The following is a 19691-nucleotide window of genomic DNA, read 5'->3' on the forward strand; positions in this document are numbered from 1 at the left end:
GGGCTTGTCGGCTCAGGCATTGCGGCTCTCGGGCCCTAGAGCCTGCGCTCAGTAGCTGCAGCACATGGGCTCAGCTGCAGCTGCCCTGCTGCATGTTGAATCTTCCTGGACCAGGGATCGACCCTGTCTCCTCTGCATTGGCAGGCAGATTCTTAACCACTGAGCCACCAGGGAAGTCCAGGATCAGTGTTTCTAATTGCCAAGACATTCAAATCCAAATGTCTGTCAAGAGACTTCCCTGGTGGTCCAGTGGTTAATACTCAGAGCTTCCAATACAGGGGGCCTGGGTTTGATCCTTGGGCAGGAAACTAAGATTCCACATGCCATGTGGTACTGCCAATAATAATAATGATGTCTGTCAACATTCCTACATTGTGTATGTACTACACTGCAATGAAAGTTATAAAACAGACTTACACTCTCATCAAAGATGGACTAATAAAGACTAGATCTAGCTTCCTGCCTGAAATAACAACAAAACTGGACAAAATGTATGAAAGAAAGGTTGTCAAGGCATTGGTTATCAGGTAATGATTGGGATCCTAAGGGGCAGAAGACACATGTAAACACTACCACTGCCCACACAGCCTGGAGAGGTCACCATGCAGGCAGGATGAACCCTGGAAGTCCCCTTAAGTTAAGGAGATGGAGCTGTGAGTCTGAAGAGGCTGGTTGGCAAGAGTTTACAGGGTGGAGTACCAGAGATGAAAGAGATGCAGAGAGATAATTCTAGAGAATTTCAGAGGGCCTCCCTCATTGTTCAGCTGAGTTTTGATTAATACATGCATTGGAATCCTGACTGCCGCTATCTATCAATCAACACACCTGTTTTGAGCTCCTGTGTGTACTCAGTCCCTCAGTCATGTCCGGTCTTTGTGATCCCATGGACTGTAGACGGCCAGGCTCCTCTGTCCATGGAATTTCCCAGCCAAGGATACCTTAGTGGGTTGCTATTTCCTAATTCAGGGGTCTTCCCAACCCAGGGAGGGAACCCACATCTCTTGAGTCTCCTGCATTGACAGGCAGATTCTTTACCATTGTGCCACCTGGGACGCCTACACTGAGGAGAGATGTTGGAAACTAAAGCTGAGGCAGATCTGTTCCTGCCCTTACCAGGCTTCCTGTCTAACTGAGGAGAGAAACCACATGCGCCCAGCAGGCACACGCCGCCTGGGAAGTCTCAGCTGAGAGCCAGAGGAATGGTTCAGGGGGCAGATGTGAAGAGAAAAGAGGGTCAGCGATTCTAACCCACATCATCCCCTCCCCACCCTGTCCCCAGCACAAGGCCGACGCGGGGGCAGTGATGTGGGAGACACAGACCAGCTCTCCAGGTCTGGTCTGAAGGGTGAGTTCTAGGTGGGACCTGAAGAAGCAAAGACTGCCGTCCCTGCGAAAGGTGGTGGGGAGCCCTGGGCCAGGAAGTGGGAGCCGGTGCCCGTCCCTACGCTACCTCTGGATCTCTGTGTGGAGTTCGAGGTCCCTGCCATTTCCTGGTCCCAGTTTCCTCATCTGACCCTGGGGAGCTAAGCTGGTTTAACTCTGACGGGGGCTCCTATCAGCTGAGCTTCTGGCCTCAGTTTCTCTTGCCCACAAAGGGGCAATAGTCCTGTCCATCCTTGGGAGAGCCCCCCAATCAAGAGATTGTTCTTTTCCTTCAGCTACTGCCAAGAGAAGATGAAGAAGCCCCAGGAGTTTGAGCAGAAGCGAGGGGACAGGCAATGATTGACTGTCCAAGGCAACAGGCCTGAGGCAAGTGCTTTCTGCCAACCCAACACCTCACTTTTACCTCTCCCCAACTCCCACTGCACCCCAGACTATTTTTGCTAGTTCCCAGAATTCCATGCTTCCCGCTTCCTACTCAGTCCTATGGTTTCTCTGGGGTTGATTTAGGAATGGAGGATGGCAGCCATCTTGTCAGGGAGTAGCAACACCTTTCTCGGGTCTACCCCGCCAATCTTCAAACTGAGGGTGTACTTCCCACCTGGTAGGGACCCATCGTAGTACGCCCTCAGAGAACAATCTGGCTGTGCCATCTATAAGCAGATTTCACTCACACAACATACCCTTCTGTACCCTGAAGGCCTCCAGAGAACTCATCACCCCAGTGAGAGCGTGGACAGGAGTGAGGTTAGCCCCCATCACACACCTGCCACGTGCCCCTCTCAGACCTCCGGGGAGGTGAGGCCAGCGGGGGTTCGGCGCCACCTGGTGGCCATAAGCTGCGCTACACGCCATCAGCCTCTCCACGCCTTTTCTCGTGCCCCACCCGCCCCTGCAACACAGGCACAGAGCGCTGATCCCAAACCCTTCTCTGGGGCCTCAGTCCACTTGCTCACCACTCCTACCCGCCACAGTCCTGAGAAGGCAGACGGAGACCCTGAGCTCCTGAATCTCCTTCCTCTATCCCAGAGACAGAGCCCTTCAAGAGGAGTCAGGCTCACATCCCAACCCTGGCTGATTACTTAACCTCCTGGACTTCACCTTTCTAGTCTGCAGAATGAGACAATAGTGTCTACGCCCAGAATCACGGAGTTTCCTGTAAAATGAAACCATTAAGTTGGGAGGGCAGGGCAGTTACCAGAAGTCCTGGGGGGCCTAGGCTTGTATTCTCTAACCGGGTGAGGGCTGCCCGCAGGTTCTGCAGAAGCAGGTTCCTCCTCCCGCCCCTCCTCCGGCCCCCATCCCTGGCAGCCCCCAAACAGCTGCCCCGCCCATCTTCCCCGGGGACTCACCTCCTGCCAGAGGCTCAACCCAATACCTGGTGGCCCGGGAGGGTGGCGCCTGAGCAGCTGCCCAGGGCTGTTCAAGAGCAGGTTCCTTTTCCAGGGCACTTGCCAATCCGGCCTCTGCCCCCATCCAATCGAGCACAAGTTCTGTGAGTCCAAAGCGTCTTGACCTCCTTCTCCTTCACCCAGCCTAGGCCATTGAGCATCCACTTTAGGATGCTGCTGCTGCTGCTAACTCGCTTCAGTCGTGTCCAACTCTGTGCGACCCCATAGACGGGAGCCCACCAGGATGATCCCCTCCCAGCCGCTCTCCTGCAGTCCTTGCTTCACCTTCCTGCAGGACCTTCTAAAATGCACGCCTGAGCCCCCATTCCCTCTTGCCCACAAAGTCAAGCCAAACTCCAGTCTGGCATTCATGGCCCTCCCTGATCTGACCTTAGCTCTCTCCATTCTCATGTGTCAGTCACTCTCCTTCTCCGAGCAGCAGCATTTTTAGGAGCAGTTCCTTCTCCCAGGAGTGCCTTGCCCCCTTTGCCTGCAGGAAAACCCCTGCTCATCTTCCAGACCTCCCTGTGGTTTTCTCAGGCCCCTGCTTGGGGCCATAGGTATCATTGCCTGTGTCTCCCCTGCCAGGCTGTTAGACCCTCCAGACCAGGGTCGAGGATGAATTTAGCTCTGGGCCTTAGCATAGGATCCTGCAGTGCAGGAGAAAATATCTGAGTTGTTTAATTTGGAGGCAAGGAGGGATGTGTCACAGCATGGGCCTTGAACAGAATTAAATGTCGAGGGAGAGCAGCCTCAGGGGGAAGGGGAGGAAGGCTCAGGGGTGGGTACCTAGGTTGTACTTCCACTTTGCCCAAAGGTCTGTGGAAGAGGACACACACACACACACACTCAGGGTCCAGGGTCATAGGCACCTGTGTTAGCCGACACCAACACTGGTGTCAGCTGGGCACAATTAGAGTAATCCTCTTCTGTCCGCCTGGAGCCAGCAAATGACTCACCCCCACCTGGGGGCCCACTGACCGGCCTGAGATCTGTGTTGTGAGAGGACAGACTGGGGGAGCCCAAAGCAGGGGCTGAGCAGGGCAGGGGCCTGGACCCCACAGCCCCAAGGGCAGGCTAGAAGCCCTGGGACCGTTCAGTCCAGAGAAACAGACCCCAGACCAGAACAAACTGCCAGCCGTGAGAGGCAGACAAGCTCTATGGTCCCGAACACCCTGAGGTGTCAACCGGCAAGGCCGATACCCTGAGGCCATTGTGGGCAAACACAGGATGGCTCAGTCCATTGCCTCCCAACCCCACCAGGAAAGGAGATCCTAGTGCCCAGCCCCTTAACATGCCAACCTTTACTGATCTGGGAGAAATGAAGGAGAGAAGATGGGAGGGTTCAAGGCAAGGTGGGCGTGGGGTCTGGAGACTGCCAATCAGAGCTTCCTCCTGGTCACCAGTCTGGAGTCTGCCCCTCTGTCTGTGGAGAAGCAAACACTCTCACAGCCAGGAGAGCAGGGGATCAACCCCACAGACACAACCCAGGGCTGTATTTGATACACAGTCAGACTCAGGGCTACCTGTTTGGCTGGATTTACAGGGACACAGACAGGTATCCTGTGGTTAGGAGAGGGGGTTCAGAGGTTCAGGCCTTGGCTGTAAGGGCATGCATGACTAAGGTAGACCAGCAGACAGAGGGTCTAGAAGGAGTGCCAGGTCACCTCCTCCAGGCAGCCTCCTTGATTGCTTCAGTCTCTCATTTCTCCATTTCCAGTCCACAAATGACTGCCTCATGCTCAGGCCTCTGTATGTGCCATCTCCACCTCAGCACCCAGTATGTGGCACAGGACTGGTCTGGGGGTACCCCGACAGGTCCAGCACTCCCCCAGAAGAGGGCGTAGGCAGCAGGAATGGGAGTTCCAGTAGCCTGGGAGTTCTTAAAGGCATTTGCCTCCCCCATGCTGTTTCCCCACCACCACCACCAACCTCATGCACAAAGTCTGCAGACAGCCCCGTGGGGGAGGGTTGGTAGAAAGAAATAGATTTATTCTCATGTACAAAGCGGTCAGCCCACGGGACCATATACAACAGTTGCACAGAGTCCTAGAAAAAACGCATCTCTCTAAAGGCAACTCAGAATAGGTAAGGCAGGTGGCCCCCCTCCCCCCACCCCACAACACATACAGAACAAAACAGAGAAAGGAGAAGCCAGTGGCCAGGATGACCCCAAAGGCCCGGCCCTAGGGGGTCTCCCAAGCCCCGGGGCACGGGTGGATATGGCCTTGAAGAGGAGAGAGGCCCTGCCAGGCTGAGGCCAGGTACCCCTCTGGCTGCAGGATCAGGGAAGGGGCTCCGGCTAAGGGGGTATACTCAGGGGGCCACTGAGGGACTCAGTGTCAGCTCTGTGCCCAAGGGGGCCAGGGACCCTCGGTGGCCTCTCCTGGGACTTCACAGAACTATGAGGACTTGGATCTAAAAGGGGTCTTAGAGGATGGATTGTCTCACCCTCCTGTTTCACAGAGAGGGGAAGAGGGGAAGGGACTTGCCCAGGGTCACACAGCCAGGAGGAAGCATGGCTGACCCATGCTGGGCCTGCCTCCCAGCCCAGGGATCCTTCCTTCTTGCTGTTCTTATCCTGCTCTCTTCCTTAGCCCCTTCTCCCCAGAGCACTGCGCTGGCCCCCTGGCAGCTTCCTCCTGGGACCCCTATCTCCCCAGGTCCCAGTCCCCACCACAAGTACGAAGGCAGTCCTCAGGGCCACCATGGCTATTTATAGTCCTCCAGCCAGGATGATAAATGTCTCTAAGACCCACCCTTTGCCCATTCAGATGTCTCACGTTCTTGCCTGAGGATCCTGGGAGGCAGTGAGAGTACCCCAGAGGAAAGGGCACAGATCTGGTAGGGCAGGAATGGGGCCCAGAAGAAACCATCCGGCTGCCTCAGAGAAGAAGTAGCCTGGCGGGGGGTGGGGGGGGGACTTGCCAAGGTGCGGTCAGAGGTGCAGAGCAGGGCCCACTGCTCGTTGGTTACCCCTGTGCTCTCAGAGGACAAATGACAAAGTCTCAGTGAGGCTGGAAGTCTTCCATTATACAGATGAGAAAGCTGAGGCCCGGAAAGGTCAGACCTCGCCTGGGGTCACGTGGGAAGTCCTGGCCTAGAATCCAGGACCCCTGGCTCTGGTCCCAGGGAGTGTGGCCAGGCCCGTGGAGGGTTGTGGGAGGAGGCCTGGGCAGGGAGGGGTCCCAGGAGGGACTCACTCGGCATCAAGGCTGCAACAGCCATTGATGGGAGCCCTAGCGCCATCCAGGTCAGGCACCTCATACTCCTCATCCAGGAAGTCCAGTGAGTTGTTGCTCGGGAGGCCTCGGATGGTGAACTTGTGTGACACCTTGGTCCAGTGCTCACGATTAGAGGCCACGCGTTCGTACAACTCTGCCGCCTTGGGGAATAGGTCTTGCAACAGCCTGGGGGTGGATGGGGGCAGGTTTAGAGGTCAGAAGTCAGACTGTAAGCAGCAAGAAACATTAGGGCTGGACCATAGGTAGAACTTCCACAAGAGCATGAGGCATAAGATTGGAAGCTCAAGGAGAACTTGACCATCTCTTTCCATAAAGGACCAAGGATGAAGCCAATGGCCCATTCAGGGGCAAAGCAAGAGATGGCTGTGCTCAGAAACAAGGAGTGGATGAGGTGGAGCGGGCCAGGCCAGCGCAGCACTTGTGTCTGCTGTGATGGCCACAGCGAGCCCCGTCCCACTCCCACACCATCCCTGGGCAGCGTCTCCAGCAGGCCCCCTGAGCTCACTCACTTGTAGATGGGCATTGCAATGTGCTCCATGAAGCTGATCTGCAGCTCAGGGATGTAGGCCTTCTCACGGTCCATCATCTCCATCGGCCTGTTGCCCATGGCCTTCTCCTGCAGGCATCAAGTCGTCAGGCCTGTCTGGCCCACTCCATGCTCCAGAAACATCTGGATCAGACTAACCCAGCCCCTCCTAGGCCCAGGCTAGGAAACCTCCCCCAACCTGGGCACCCTGAGGTCACACCCCACATACCAAGTCTCCCTGGGAGAAGAACTCTTTGTAGATCAGCTCCTGAAAGGTCAACACTCTCATTACCGCCTGTGAGTGCGATCCACCCGCCCATGCTCCTCCAAAGCCCATTCCCAAGGAGGCAAACTATGGCACTGGGACTTGTCCTCACCATCCCTGGCCTGGGAGGAGGACAGTGGCTGGGTTCTGGCCCACCTTCCACCAGCCACTCACTGGTTTGCTGGGTGACCCCTCAGTGAGTCCATGCCCCTCTCTGAATCTCCCCACTGTCACCTGAGGTGGTCTAGGCTTCTGTCTCCCCCACAGGCTGAGCTCAGCACTGGGAGGGCGTGCAGGCTGCAGGAGCCACAGAGCCAGGCAGGGTGTATAGCCTGTGCCTTCCCAAGGAGGAGTGGCACTTACCGCAATCTTCCTCGTGGTCTTCCAGCCCTTGGTCTGGTCGGAGAGGTCACAGGAGGTCATAAGGAGGCAGAGAAGGAGACTGTGGTGCTGCTTGTTGGTTCGATCATAGCCCACTGTTGGGGAGAGAACAGGGTCAAGGAGAGGGACCCAGCATCCTGGGTCCCTGAGGGCAAGGCCCCAGGGCCCATCCCAAAGTGGCGCAGGGAATTCAGCACTCTGGATGGGAGCCAGGGATGCAGAGCTGGGTCTGCCTGGTGGGCTGAGGTTGGAAGGGATGGGTCTGAACCCTGGGGATGCTCTCCAGGCGAGTCCCCCTCTTGGAGGTCCCTCCCCAATCTCGAGACCCAGGCTAGAGGCAGGCACCTTCAGCCATCTTTTGGAGGTCCTTGAAGATGCGGAGGTGGTGGGCCAGGTCTGTGGCCAAGATGATGTCCCGCATCAGGTCCAGCATGCGCTGATAGTCCTGGGTGAGGGTGGGGGTACAGGGTCAAGGCCCAGGCACCCCACCCCCTCCTCCCCTAAACCTCAGGAACCTCCACCCCTTGGCTCCACCTCGTCTCCCATCTCAGGCCAGCTCCCAGCTCCCACTCCCTGCCCCCCACCCCCAGCCCCATCACCTTCCGGGAGAAGTGGTCAAAGATGTTGCAGCCGTGGGTGTTGAGGATGGCAATGGCCTGAGCGAAGTGGTGCCTCTGTGGGGACAGGTGTGATAGGGGCCCAGCTGGGGTGGGGGGGCTCCTCCTCACTGACCCCAAGGGAGGAAGCAAGCCCAGCCCAGCCCTGGCCCCCAAACTGAGCAGAGCAGGCAGAACTGGGGAGTCGGGGGGGGGGGCAGTTCCCTTTCTGGGCTCTGCTTCAACCCTCCATGTGACCCTGGGCAAGTCCCTGGCCATGTCTGAGCCTCAGATTCCTCCGCTGTCAGTCAGACAGACACGACAAGGTGAGCTCTGAGGGCCTCTCAAGCTGGAATGATTCTGAAATGATCCCTTGGAGTCTTCGACACTAATTCATGCAAGAAACATTTGTGTGCTGACAGCGAAGGGCAGTGATGAGGCGAGGGCAAGACCCCTGTCTTGTGACGCTGAAGGGCTGTCACTCAGAGGAGGAGCCGACTCAGCCCAGGGCGTGGAGAGCAGGAGCCAGGCTGCCACCAGGCCTCCCAGGAGGAAGTGAGCCCCTTGTCTCTGGGGGCGTGCAAGCAGGAGCAGCTGCAGAGGGGTGTTGTGGGGGGCAGGGTGGGGCAAGGCGACCTTGAAAGTTGGGTTCCCACTCATGCCAAGCCCTGCGCCAGATGCAGGGAACTCAGAGATGTCTCCGATTTTGTTTCTGCCTCCACCAGCTCCCACTGGGGGTGGGCAGACACAAATCAAACAGTCTGAGGCAAAGCTGAGCATGACGGGACAAGGAGCCCACGCCAGGCTGGGAGCGGAGAGGGTTTCACAGGGTGTCCTTAGACATGCAAAGAGAAACAGGCTAACTACAAGGCCTCCCTGGGCAAACCTGGGCTCGGGCAGAACCTGCAGCCTGACTGGCACCCCCAGCCGCACGGGTACCCTTCCAAGCTCATTGGGAACAAGAGTCAGACGTGCCCTGGGGGCACTGCAGCTCTCCCTGTCTGAGTGGAAAGCAGGGCTTGGCATGGGGAGGAGCCAGGCCACAGTCTAGTTTCGTATTAATAAGCCATTGGCCTTAAGCGGACAGTGGGGATGGGGATACTGGGCAGAATGGTGGTACCTCCATGACAGAGCCTTCCGAGCTGTAGAGTGCGGCCAGCACAGATTTCTGGAAAAACCAAAGAAAACTCCATCACTCCTGACATCCAGAAGCATATTAGGCTCAGAACAGCCCAGCTCCTCCCACCCCCTCAGCACTCCCGCATCTCCCATAGCCTGGGAGAGCTTCCTCCTGTCTCTCAACTGGCTCCTGGTCTCACGAGCTCCCACCACCCCTCAGGCTGGAGGGGTGAGGCTCCCAGGCACCCCGGGGAGGGTGCCCACTGTGAGGAGGGCAGGGTCTCACCGAGGCCACCTGGAAGGAGTTGTTTGTGCCTCTGTGGTCCAGGTCGTGACACATGCAGGAAATAAACAAGGCAAAGATCTCCATGTCCCTGGTTGGGAGGAGACAGAGGACAAGGAGGTGAGCACAGCTCCCTCCCCATAGGAGGGCCGGCTGGAGGAGATGGCCACGAGAAGGGGAACTGCTCCACGGTCAGTGACTGAGCTCTTGGCTGCACATGTCCCGGAACCACCTGCACAGGGGCTCAGGAATCTGGGTCCCCTTCTTGGAAATAGGCCTTGTACCTTTCTCACTGGGCTGTTAGGATCCCGTGAGGCAGTGCGTGGAAAGTCTGCCACACAGGAGGTGTGGTTCTGTCCCCAGGAAGGGGACCCCAGCAGCTGCCAGATGGGGGCAAGGGCAGCCACTCACTCGAGGTAGTTGGTGAGCTCCAGGTTCTTGTAGAGCAGGTAGCAGAAGTGGGAGACAGAAAAGGCGTGCATCCAGTTGTGGTAGGGGGGGTCCCGGTAGCCCTTCTTCACCATCAAACAGAACCTAGGGGTGGGGAGAGGGCAGCACAGGGGCCTCAGGCTCTCCTCCTCCAGCAAGCCCTCCAGGCTCTGTCCTGCCCAATTCCTTCCCTTTCCTCAAGGTCCCAGTGTCTGTGAATTGCCTCTCACTGGTGGATCCTCCCACCCTTACAAGTCTGGGCCTCCCCTAGTCATCCTCAGAGGTCCTTCCCAAAGCACACAGAGCAATGGATGTGAGTAGAGGACAGAGAGAGGCAGAGACAGGGCTGCCGGCACACGGAGGGGAGGGCTGGGGTACACACCGGGCCAGTGTCGGGCAGTCAATTTTGTAGTTGTTGATGAAATTCATGTCCTGCAGCATGCTCAAGATGGCCTGGAGAGAGTAGAAGGAGGGATCAGAGATACTGTCAGTTCCAAGATGCACCCCACTCCCCTTACCTTGGCCCTTCTTGAAGCCTCCAAAATTTTGGAGCCTTAGAACTTTAGATCTAAACTTGAAAACCAAAAAATGGTACAGCCAAGCATTCTTGGAGCCATGAACTTAGAAATAGGAGATCTAAGAACTCTTGGAACCAAGTTCACACAAAGTCTTAGAAAAACAGCGAGGGAGATGCCAATCCTGAGGCCATCATTGGTCCCAGTCCAGTCCCTGGGCAGGCCCTGGGGCCCATGCTGGCAGACCGCATCCCCCCTCCATCTCTTGATGACTCTGTCTTGCCAGGAATTTCCTATGTACATCTAACTTCAATCTCTGGCTGTCCATCCTCCATAGTCAAGGGGGGTGAGCCAGCTCACCATGGAAGTGTCATCCTCAGGCAGAGAGCGAGGAGTGTAGGTGAAACTGGCAAAATTGGAGTCAATGGCAGCCACAGGCTGGATCCCATCGTGGAGAAGTTTGGTGTATTCATCATCAGAGACCTGGAGGGGACCAGCCAGGGCATGAGAAGATAGCCTCTACCCTATCCAATGTCTTCAACCTCAAATGCCCACAGTGGCGGGGACCTCCCACTCGAATGCACCCCAGTTGGGCCTTCCATGTGTTGTCACTGGGTGGGAGAACACCATCCTCCCCTCGCCATCCTGCAGCCAACCTACTGTCCTCCGTGCCTGGGCCCACCCTCATCTGTAACCGCCTCTCCTTGTTAAAGGCAGAGAACACCTCTTCTTGACACCATGGCAGCCTTCCACAGACAATAACTCAAAAGATTCCTTCTTTGAGGAGGACTATCCCAGAGCCAGTCCTTCCTGCTACAGTTTTGACCCCAGCCACAAAGTCTGGGACCTTTTGGTTTGGACATAGAGGAGACGAAATGTTCAAGTGAACAATAACCATCACATACTCTGAACTAAAGTTCCAGACAGCTTGTCTTGCACAGGGTCTGGGAATGGGACGGCCTCGGACTGCAGGACCACTGTACCTAAGGGAGCTGAGGGAGGACCCTGGGCAGGCTTCCCAGCTGTCAGCAGTTCCCAGGATGGGAATCATCCCTGGACATGGGGAGCACCTGGCTGAACCATGCTCTCCGCTGGGCTGAGTCTTGCTGCTGGCTTTGGGGCTGAACCAGAAACTGCTTTGAAGAGAGGCTGCCCCGAAGGAGAGCAGGAGAGCAAAAGGCCAGGCACTGCTCTTATCTTCAAGAGAGGGTGATCAGAAAGCCCAGCCTGATCCTGGGCACCAGAGGACTCATGGAGCTAGGGGAGGAACAGGGGGACTAGAGGGGACCCTGGGGCCCTGAGAAAGAGGGTAGAAGCTCTGTGCAGGCTCACCTTCATGTGGTACATCATCATCTCATTGGCAAGGTGGCTGCGATACTGCGCCTCATTCACTTTCTTGTATAGGAGGGACTTGTGGGGGAGAGAGGGAAAGATAGGGCTCAAGCAAGGTGGCTGTGAAATACCCAGGACCGGGACAAAGGGATCAGATAGAACCTCCCCCCAACTCCTGTCCCAGGCCGTGCCCAGTTTCAGCCTTCAAGCTCCAGCCCATAGTAGGGACCCCTCTCCATCTTTCATCCAGACCTGCCCTCTCCTCCTCCCCAGGGCCTCTTAGCACTTGATCTAGTACTTTGCATGCTCTCCTGAGCTTGCCCCAGCTTCAGTGATGGAGTCTGAGGCCCCTAATGGAGAAAGAGAAGCAAGGAGGGGGGATAGCGTTAGGGATCTAGGGGCTGGATTCCCGGGTCAGAGCTGCCAGCTGTGGACAATGAGACCCAACACATCCCCACAAGAAGCTAAACAGGGGCTCGGGTTGAGGTTGCTTTCGGAAAAGAGGGAAATAGAACAGGTCTCTCACAATCCTAGGAGGCTAACTGGACAGGATTGGAAATAGTATCCCTAATTTTCTGATGGGAAACTGAGGCCAGAAGTGACCAGTAGGTACTGAAGACTGCACAGCAACCCAGCAGCGGGGCTCTGAGCCCCAGGGGTGGGACAAACCCATCTGGATAGAGCAAGGAGAGCCAGTGTGGAGAGGAGAACAGAGGGTGCTGCATGGGCCTGCCCCTGTCCCGCTCACATGCGCAATGCTGATGCCGCAGTAGATGGAGAAGGCTGTAGCCAAGTCTTCATCAAACTTGCTGAACCATGGTCCGTTGATCTTGTTCACCAACTCGGCTACACCGATGACCTCTGGGGACCAAAGAGGAGCTAGAATGAGCCAGTGGACGTGTCCGACGATCTGTCCTCCCAGGGTATCCTCAACGGACATCACATGCTTGGGAAACCCCATCCCTTCGGCCTGGGGATGCTAGGGTGGTAGAGATGGCTTGGGGACCTTCTGCTCGGCTCCACCCCATCTTCTCAGGCCCTGCCCCGGCCCTCTTCTGGAGCCACCACAACCCATACCCTGGTTCTCGTTCTTGATGGGGAAGCAGAGGATGTTGCGCGTCCGGAAGCCAGTGCTGTCATCCACGCCTCGGTAGAAAAGTGGATGTGCGTAAGCGTCTGGGATGTTCAGGATCTGGCCGGTGGTCGCCACGTGACCCGCGATGCCCTGGTCAGCGGGGATGCGGATCTCATAGCTCTGCCGGGGCAGGGATGGAGTTGAGAGGAGGGTTGGTGGCCGGTCACAGAATGAATGATCAAACGTAGGGCCTGCTCCCCCGTGGACTCCCGGACCCCAGGACCACGGTCACACCCTCCCTCCATGCAGCCCTGCCTCACCTCATCTTCCACCACGCCCCCATCAAACACCTTGGCCACCAGCTCATTCTGATCCAGCAGGAACACAGAGCAGCTGTGGAGAGATGGCGTTGGTCCACAGGGCCCTGACACCCCTCTGTAACCACCCCTCAAATCTCAGGACTTGAGGTGAAGCCTGGATTTCTGAGGCCTGGAGGGAGTGACCTATGGTGAGACTCTCCTCAGGGTTAGCTGACTCCAGACATTAGTCCAGATGGATAATTTTTTTGCTAGCACCTACCATGTACCAGACACTGTATTAAGAGCTGAGGACCCAAGGCCTGCAAAGCAAGCAGCGGCCCTGTGGTCATTGGATGTTACAATCTAGTGAGGGACACAAGCATGAAATAAAAATCACGCAAGATGTGGGTCCCACAAGAAGGCAGTGGAGGGGACGTCCCTGGTGGTTCAGTGGTTAAGACAACATGCTTCCTATGTAGGGAGCATGGGTTCAGTCCCTGCTTGGGGAACTAAGATCCACATGCTGTGCAAGCCAAATAAATTAAGATAAAGATAACAACAGAGGGGGAAAAAGAGGGGAGGAAAAGAGAGGTGACGACTGAGGGCCAGGGCCTCTCTCTCTCTGTCCCCACTTCTGGGTGGATTCACTCACATCTCAGCATTGCTGAGGTTTCTGGCCTCTGTGATGATCTCCTGGAGCAGCACAGAGACGTCATCTGCGGGAGGGAGAAGCATGGGGGACAGTGGTGAGACCAGGCTGGAGTGTTGAGGCCAAGCCTGCCTGCCTCCCCTCCTCAAAACACCAGTCCCCCGATTCCCACCCCATAGTCAGGCATGGAGGAGGGCAGTGTCTCACCCAGGTGAGTGAAGAGGTTCTTTGCCACTTGGAGAAGAGCCTGGAATGGAGAAAAAGGAAATTACAGGGAATCAGGTTGCAGGGGTTCACCCTCTAGCCCCCTGCCTCGATCAGCCCAAGGGTCTTCTCAATCTTTCCCTAGGGCTCACGGGACAGGCTGGAGAGTCTGGCCTGTCTGGGAGAGATGGGGAGACTCTAACTCTAGACTGGGAGAGTCTAACTAACTGTAGACTCTAACTCTAGACTGGGAGAGTCTAACTGTATCATTTGGCTCTAAGGGAAGGAGTGGGAGTTCTAGCCCCAGGAAGGGTGAGCAGGAAACCTGAGTGTCACATGTGTGGTCCCCTCGGACTCTAGCCATCCAGACGTTGTTGTGATGCCCAATCGGAACACTAGAGGGCGATCGCATACTGGGCCTGCAGCCAGAGGTGCGGTCCTGAGGCGCTCCAGTCCTCCCTCTTTAAGAGACTTCCAGGGGCCTAGGTGGTCTCCCCACCACTGGCCCCAAAACCCATGGGCTTTTCTCTCGTGGATGACTCTCTGGGGCTGAGAGCTGGCGGAATTGGTCCCTGAGAGCAGTCAAGGCAGGCCACGCACCTGGCACTCACACTTGAGCTTCTGCTCCTTCTGGAAGGCCAGGGTGCTGGTGAGCACCGTGCTGGTGTAGTGGAAGCAGTGCTGGATCACATGCTCGTCCTGGTCTGTGAATCTGCCAGGGTGGGGTGGCGGGGGTCACCGCACAGGGACAGACCACAGACTGCTCTCCCCATTCCGCCTCACTTCCGTCCGTCCAGGAAGCCCACCCAGAAACCCACCAGCTCACCGCACCCTCCTCTGCTGGGGCCGCTCACCACCCTGGTGGCTTGGGCCAGCTTCTGCCTCAGACTGGGGGGGCTTCTGGGGAGTGGGCTCTAATCTTCCTCTGCCCCAAATGTGTTTTCCTCCTCAGACTATTGCTTCTCAAAGCCAGAGACTTCTCAAAGTCTCCCTCCTCTGACTTCAGATTTACCCAGACTGAGGCTGTTTTCCCCCTCAGAGTGGAGACTCGCCCAACCGCAGGCTCTATGTTCTCCTGCCCCTCTCCTCCTGCCCCTCTCCTCCAACTTCAGGGAGGGGCGGTGGCACCGCCCTGTCTTGTCCAGCTCCTACACTGTCCTACCTTCCCTGGAACTTGCAGGCCCCAATTTGGTGCCTCCACAAGTCCTGAGGTGGTTGTGGGCAGGGCAATGCCCATATCACATTCACGGAGCTGGCTGGCATCTGACAAGATTGGCCTGAAATCCTGAGGAAGTCATTCAATCCGGCCACCCAATGATTTGTCAGCAGGGAGCTTTGTGGGACTTGGGCTGGGGCGGGACCTGGGCTGCGGACGTGGGTAAGCCTCTCTGGATGGGGATCAAGGGGAGATGGAGTATTCCTCAGAGACTCTGACCATTTCTCAGCCCCCATATTTCCCTGCCAAGACCCCTCCCCATTTGGGGGCTGCCTGCAGTGCTCCTCTCAGCTGGGGAGCTTGCCACTCATGCTTGCCATTCAGTGATTTGGGTCTAGACCCCAATCCCCACTGCGCTGTGTCTGTCTCCCTACCTTCCTTCGCACTGCATTTGAGGCCCCTTCATCTGGTCCCACCCACCTCTCTCCCCTCTTCTATGGGCGTCTCAGCCTCAGCCACAGTAAGATGCTCATCATTCTGAGAAAACCTCAGGCTCTTTCACACCTTCATGCTTTTTCTCACACTGTTCGCTCTGCCTAGAATACCTTTCCCACCGTCCCTGCTCTGTGCCCTAAAAATAAACATCGAGTCTTGAAGCCAGTCTTGAACCCTGACAGTATCACCCCCTGTCAAATGCAGAGTCTGGTACAGGGGAGATGTTTGCAAAGTGTTTGCTGAAGTCTTAAATGTACCTCTTCCCCTGCCACCAGCCTCATCGCACTCCCCAATGAAGGGATTCTGGAGTCCCTGTTCTCAGGGTTCCAGACTGCTTCTCTACAGTGCCTGCTCTGAGCTGAGCACCACCTTGGCTCATGCAATTATTCAGCACTCACTCCCTGAAAGATGTGGAACCTAGAGGTGACCTTGTCTCTGCCCTGAGCCTCAAAGCTGTCACCCAGTCCCCATCTCGTTTCCCTTCTGATATTTCCTCTCCTCCAGGTCCAGGACTATCTCAGAACCCAGGCCGGCAGCCAGAGGCCACAACCCTTGCTGGACCTCCCACTCTGCACTCTCCCTCCCCAAAGGCCTACCCAAGGCCATCCAGCCAGCACAGAGTCAGACACACTAGACACACTATTCAATGTGTGCTTACTGAATGGCACAAATACTCCCACACTGGGATGCTCACCAGTTCCCCATGACACAGACCCCCATCCTCCCTGCCTCAATGAGTTCTGCCTTGTCCCTGTCTTCATTTCCCCAGGCCTCCATGCTGGCAGGTCCTGCTACTCAGACCCCTGACTCCCAGATCTCTGCTCCACCCCTGCAGACACTGTCCCTGGGCTTCTGACACCTCTCTAGTCCCAACATCTCCAGTCTCCACTTCCTGCAGGAGCTCCGAGGCCTCAAACCCAGCCTGCCAATTTGTGTCCCAGGGGCCAAGCATCTTGTCAGCATACCTCTGCATCCTGGAATCAGAATGCAACCCCTCACCTGCCCACTACTCCCTACTGCTGGGCATGCTGGACCAAGTGTGGCAGCATTCACATCCTGAATATGCCCCCAGGACAGATGTGGCTAATCACAGCACTGTTTCTCACTAAACTAATACAATGCTTCAGGCAGCAATTAATGAGTTGGTGTAGGACATGAAATCTGTGATACCACTTCTATACCCCAAATCCGACCTCAGTTTTTGAGACATACTTCCTGACTAAGCCTGTGTCCCTGACTCTGTGTCCTGCCCACCCTTCTGTTTCCCATGATTCTTACAGCTGCCCTATCAATGCCTCTGAAGAGCCTCAGCTCAGCCCAACCCCCATGCCTATTCCCTGGAGCCACTGTCCACAATGTCACTGATGCTCTGTGGGTCCCAGAGAGTTCACCCATCCAAGAGCACATCGCTCCTCCATCTGTTACCAGCAGAAATACTAATACAGGGATGACAAGTTGGGGGAAGACCCCAAAACATGCATAATCCAAACTATAGGAAGTGGCAACAAGAAGGGGAACTTGTTTGAACCTCAGCATGATTTTACAAAGCCAAATGGAGCAGCAATAAGGGTCTATTGCTCCCATAATCTCAATCTCTTGCACAGACAAACCATTCAACCCACCACTGCTAGAATAGTACCCCCCGCCCAGTACCCTTCCTACACTGTTACCCGAGTCAGCCCTGCCCAGCCTCTCAGCTCCATCTCCTGACCCACATCCCTCCACCCAGACTCACAAGTCTCCTCCGAGCTTGTTGAAGGCGCAGGCCAAGGCCACGACCTGGTCAGTGGCCCGGCTGATGACAGGGACACACAGCATGGCCTGCACCTCACAGCCCAACATGCTTTGCAGCTGTTGCACATCCTCCTGCAAAGGAGAAGCAAGAGGGGAAGCAAGTCAGGGCAGGGAAGGAAGAACATGCTTCCCTCCCCTGCCTCCACCACACTCTGCAACAGGAGGGTCTGAAGGGCTCAGGCTGGGTGGGAAGTGCTATGACACAGGGTGGGCTAGGAAAAAGTTCCCGGGTCTTGTCTCCCCTATTCCTAGGTTGCCCAGGCCCAGAGAACCTGGCCCTGGGGACTGGGCAGAGGGCTATCCCCTTGTCTCCTCCCCTGGTCCAGCCAGGCCATGGCTTACGGAGGTGAGATCTTTCAGCTGGATAGACTTCTTGTCTTCCACCACTTGGCCCAGGCGTCCTGTGGTCAACTGAGGGAGTGAGGAGAGCCAGTCAGGGCCCAACTCTTCCCAAGATCAGGCCATGTCAGACCTCTTCCCTCATCAAGTCTGGAAGTTTCAACTACCTCTTCAGTCAGTCCAAATCGTGGATGGAGTCAACACTGAGGAGTGAGGGTGGGGTGGGGGGTGGGGGGAGTAGGCTCTTGACCAGAATCCCCTATGGAGGACTTAAGGGTCTTTCCTAACTAGGAGAGAAAAAAGCAAAATCCAAGGATTCTCACTGATCCTAACAGATTCTAAGAGAGCCAAGCCCAGAGATACTCCAACAGAAGTGACCTGGCCCCAAGTAAACCTTTCTGTAGATTGTGAGTTATTTCTCCTAAGGGATCCTGATCATGAGAGGTTGTGATCTCTCATAACGTTTCTAAGTAGATCTGAAGGTCCAGATAATTCCATCAGATTCCAAGAGATTCTAGTAAATTCCAGTCTCACTGGGCAGATCCCAGGAGTGCCTGGTCTGCTTTAACTGCTTCTGCAGACTCCAACACAGAGGACAGACACAGGACTCACGGGAAAGCTGATCTCTTCCTGCAGTACTTTATCTCCAATGACCTGATGGGCAGAACGATGTGAACTGGTTAAAGGACAGGCAAGGTTTTTCCTCTCAGAGACCCAGGTTCCTCGCCCTGCCCCACAGTGGCTCTGGGCCCTCACCTTACAGGAGAGCTGGAGATTGTCCTCGGATACCAGTAGGAGGCAGCAGCGGGATGCCTGGGTCTCCTGTTGCAGCTGAGAGGGAGGGACACAGCGAGGGGCTGACCTCACATCTGGGAGATCCCCACTCCCCACCCTCTGCCTTTCTGAGGCTCCGCAGGTAGGTGAAGAGAGGAGGGGCAGGACATCTGAATCTGTACTGAGATGGAGGGCTCAAGAGGACTTCCGTCCCGGGAGAAACACAATAGAGGGCTACAGGGACTCACATATTGGAGGACTTTGAGCTGCAGGGAAGAGGCGTCCAGGTCGTAGAGCTCCCCTGCAATGGCGGGGCAGGAGTCAGGCAGAGGGCCCACAGATTTCCCCCAAGGGTGTGCGCCCTCCAATTCCACCCCCACCCAGTTCAGGATCTCCTCTTCAGTTGCGGCCCCAGCCAGCCCCCGGCCGCGCCCCAGCCGCAGGCCCCGCCCACCCACGGCCCTTCCCACCCATGGCTCCGCCTTCACAGGTTCGCGCCCCGCCCCTCCCCGCCGCTGCCAGGTCCTCACCGCAAAGCTGCAGGATCTTTCGGTCTTGGTCTGTGTACGCGACCCCATCCTTCTGGTCTCCCGCCGCCTCCTCCGGAGGACTCTGGGTCGCTTCCGGGGCCGCGCTGGACTCGCGCTGCTGCAAGGCCTGCACCCTTTTCAGGGCCACCAGGGTCTGGGGCGGGCGGAGCGGTCAGCAAGCCACACGCCCCACCTTTATCGCCCTCGCCACCTTTGGACCTCTAGCCTTGGTTTGAGCCGTTCTCTCTGCCTGCGGTGCCATAGCCCCCCACCCCCACACTCCCGTGGGCTCCCTCTTTCCCCGGAGCGTCCCTCGGTCCATGATCAGATAAGTACTGGGTTTGTCTCCACCCCTAGCCCCAAGACTCTTCCAAGGCAAGAACAGGGTCAGATTTCTCTGTCTCTAGAACCCATGGGGAGTTGCTGTCGTTGAGTTCTTGTTAAAGTCACAAAATCATAATCTCAGGGAATAGCCTCAGTATCATTATGTAGACATTCCTTCCTCAGTTCAGCTGAGTCACTCAGTCGTGTCCGACTCTTCCCCACCCCATGGACCGCAGCACGCCAGGCCTCCCCGTCCATCACCAACCCCCAGAGTTAACTCAAACTCATGCCCATTGAGTCGGTGGTGCCATCCCACCATCTCATCCTCTGTCATTCCCTTCTCCTCCTGCCTTTAATCGTTCCCAGTATCAGGGTCTTTTCAAATAAGTCAGGTGGCAAAGTATTTGACTCGCCTTATATCACTCTTACCCTAAGTAGGTCAGTGCTATCCTTATCCTGATTCTCAGATGTAAAACTGAGGCTCAGAGAGCTTAAGTGACTTGTTCAAGGTCACACAGCCCAAAAGTGCGGCCCTGGAACCCAGCTCTGTCCATCTCCCTGGCCGGATCATCTTCCCCTAAGTTGTGATG

General features: G+C 56.3%; 1 protein-coding gene across 3 annotated transcripts in view; it reads right to left on the reverse strand.

Annotated features, from left to right (window-relative positions):
* Window positions 1-4742: 4742 nt before the first annotated feature.
* Window positions 4743-19691, reverse strand: part of PDE2A (phosphodiesterase 2A) — a 94217-nt gene continuing 79268 nt past the window's right edge. For all 3 annotated transcript variants that reach the window (XM_043906488.1, XM_043906480.1, XM_043906497.1), the window contains exons 8-31: window positions 18778-18931; window positions 18496-18548; window positions 18230-18304; window positions 18086-18127; window positions 17477-17545; window positions 17076-17206; window positions 14290-14401; window positions 13693-13732; window positions 13489-13552; window positions 12858-12930; window positions 12540-12717; window positions 12211-12323; window positions 11463-11540; window positions 10491-10613; window positions 9998-10068; window positions 9598-9720; window positions 9190-9277; window positions 8905-8952; window positions 7788-7862; window positions 7534-7633; window positions 7171-7283; window positions 6772-6810; window positions 6526-6632; window positions 4743-6181 (exon numbers count right to left, since the gene is read on the reverse strand). In XM_043906488.1, coding sequence (XP_043762423.1) covers window positions 5971-6181; window positions 6526-6632; window positions 6772-6810; window positions 7171-7283; window positions 7534-7633; window positions 7788-7862; window positions 8905-8952; window positions 9190-9277; window positions 9598-9720; window positions 9998-10068; window positions 10491-10613; window positions 11463-11540; window positions 12211-12323; window positions 12540-12717; window positions 12858-12930; window positions 13489-13552; window positions 13693-13732; window positions 14290-14401; window positions 17076-17206; window positions 17477-17545; window positions 18086-18127; window positions 18230-18304; window positions 18496-18548; window positions 18778-18931 — 2280 coding nt within the window. In that variant the 3' untranslated portion in view covers window positions 4743-5970. The remainder of the gene's footprint in view (window positions 6182-6525; window positions 6633-6771; window positions 6811-7170; window positions 7284-7533; window positions 7634-7787; window positions 7863-8904; window positions 8953-9189; window positions 9278-9597; window positions 9721-9997; window positions 10069-10490; window positions 10614-11462; window positions 11541-12210; window positions 12324-12539; window positions 12718-12857; window positions 12931-13488; window positions 13553-13692; window positions 13733-14289; window positions 14402-17075; window positions 17207-17476; window positions 17546-18085; window positions 18128-18229; window positions 18305-18495; window positions 18549-18777; window positions 18932-19691) is intronic.

The sequence above is a fragment of the Cervus elaphus genome, chromosome 1 (genome assembly GCF_910594005.1).
Source record: "Cervus elaphus chromosome 1, mCerEla1.1, whole genome shotgun sequence".
Lineage (NCBI taxonomy): Eukaryota > Metazoa > Chordata > Mammalia > Artiodactyla > Cervidae > Cervus > Cervus elaphus.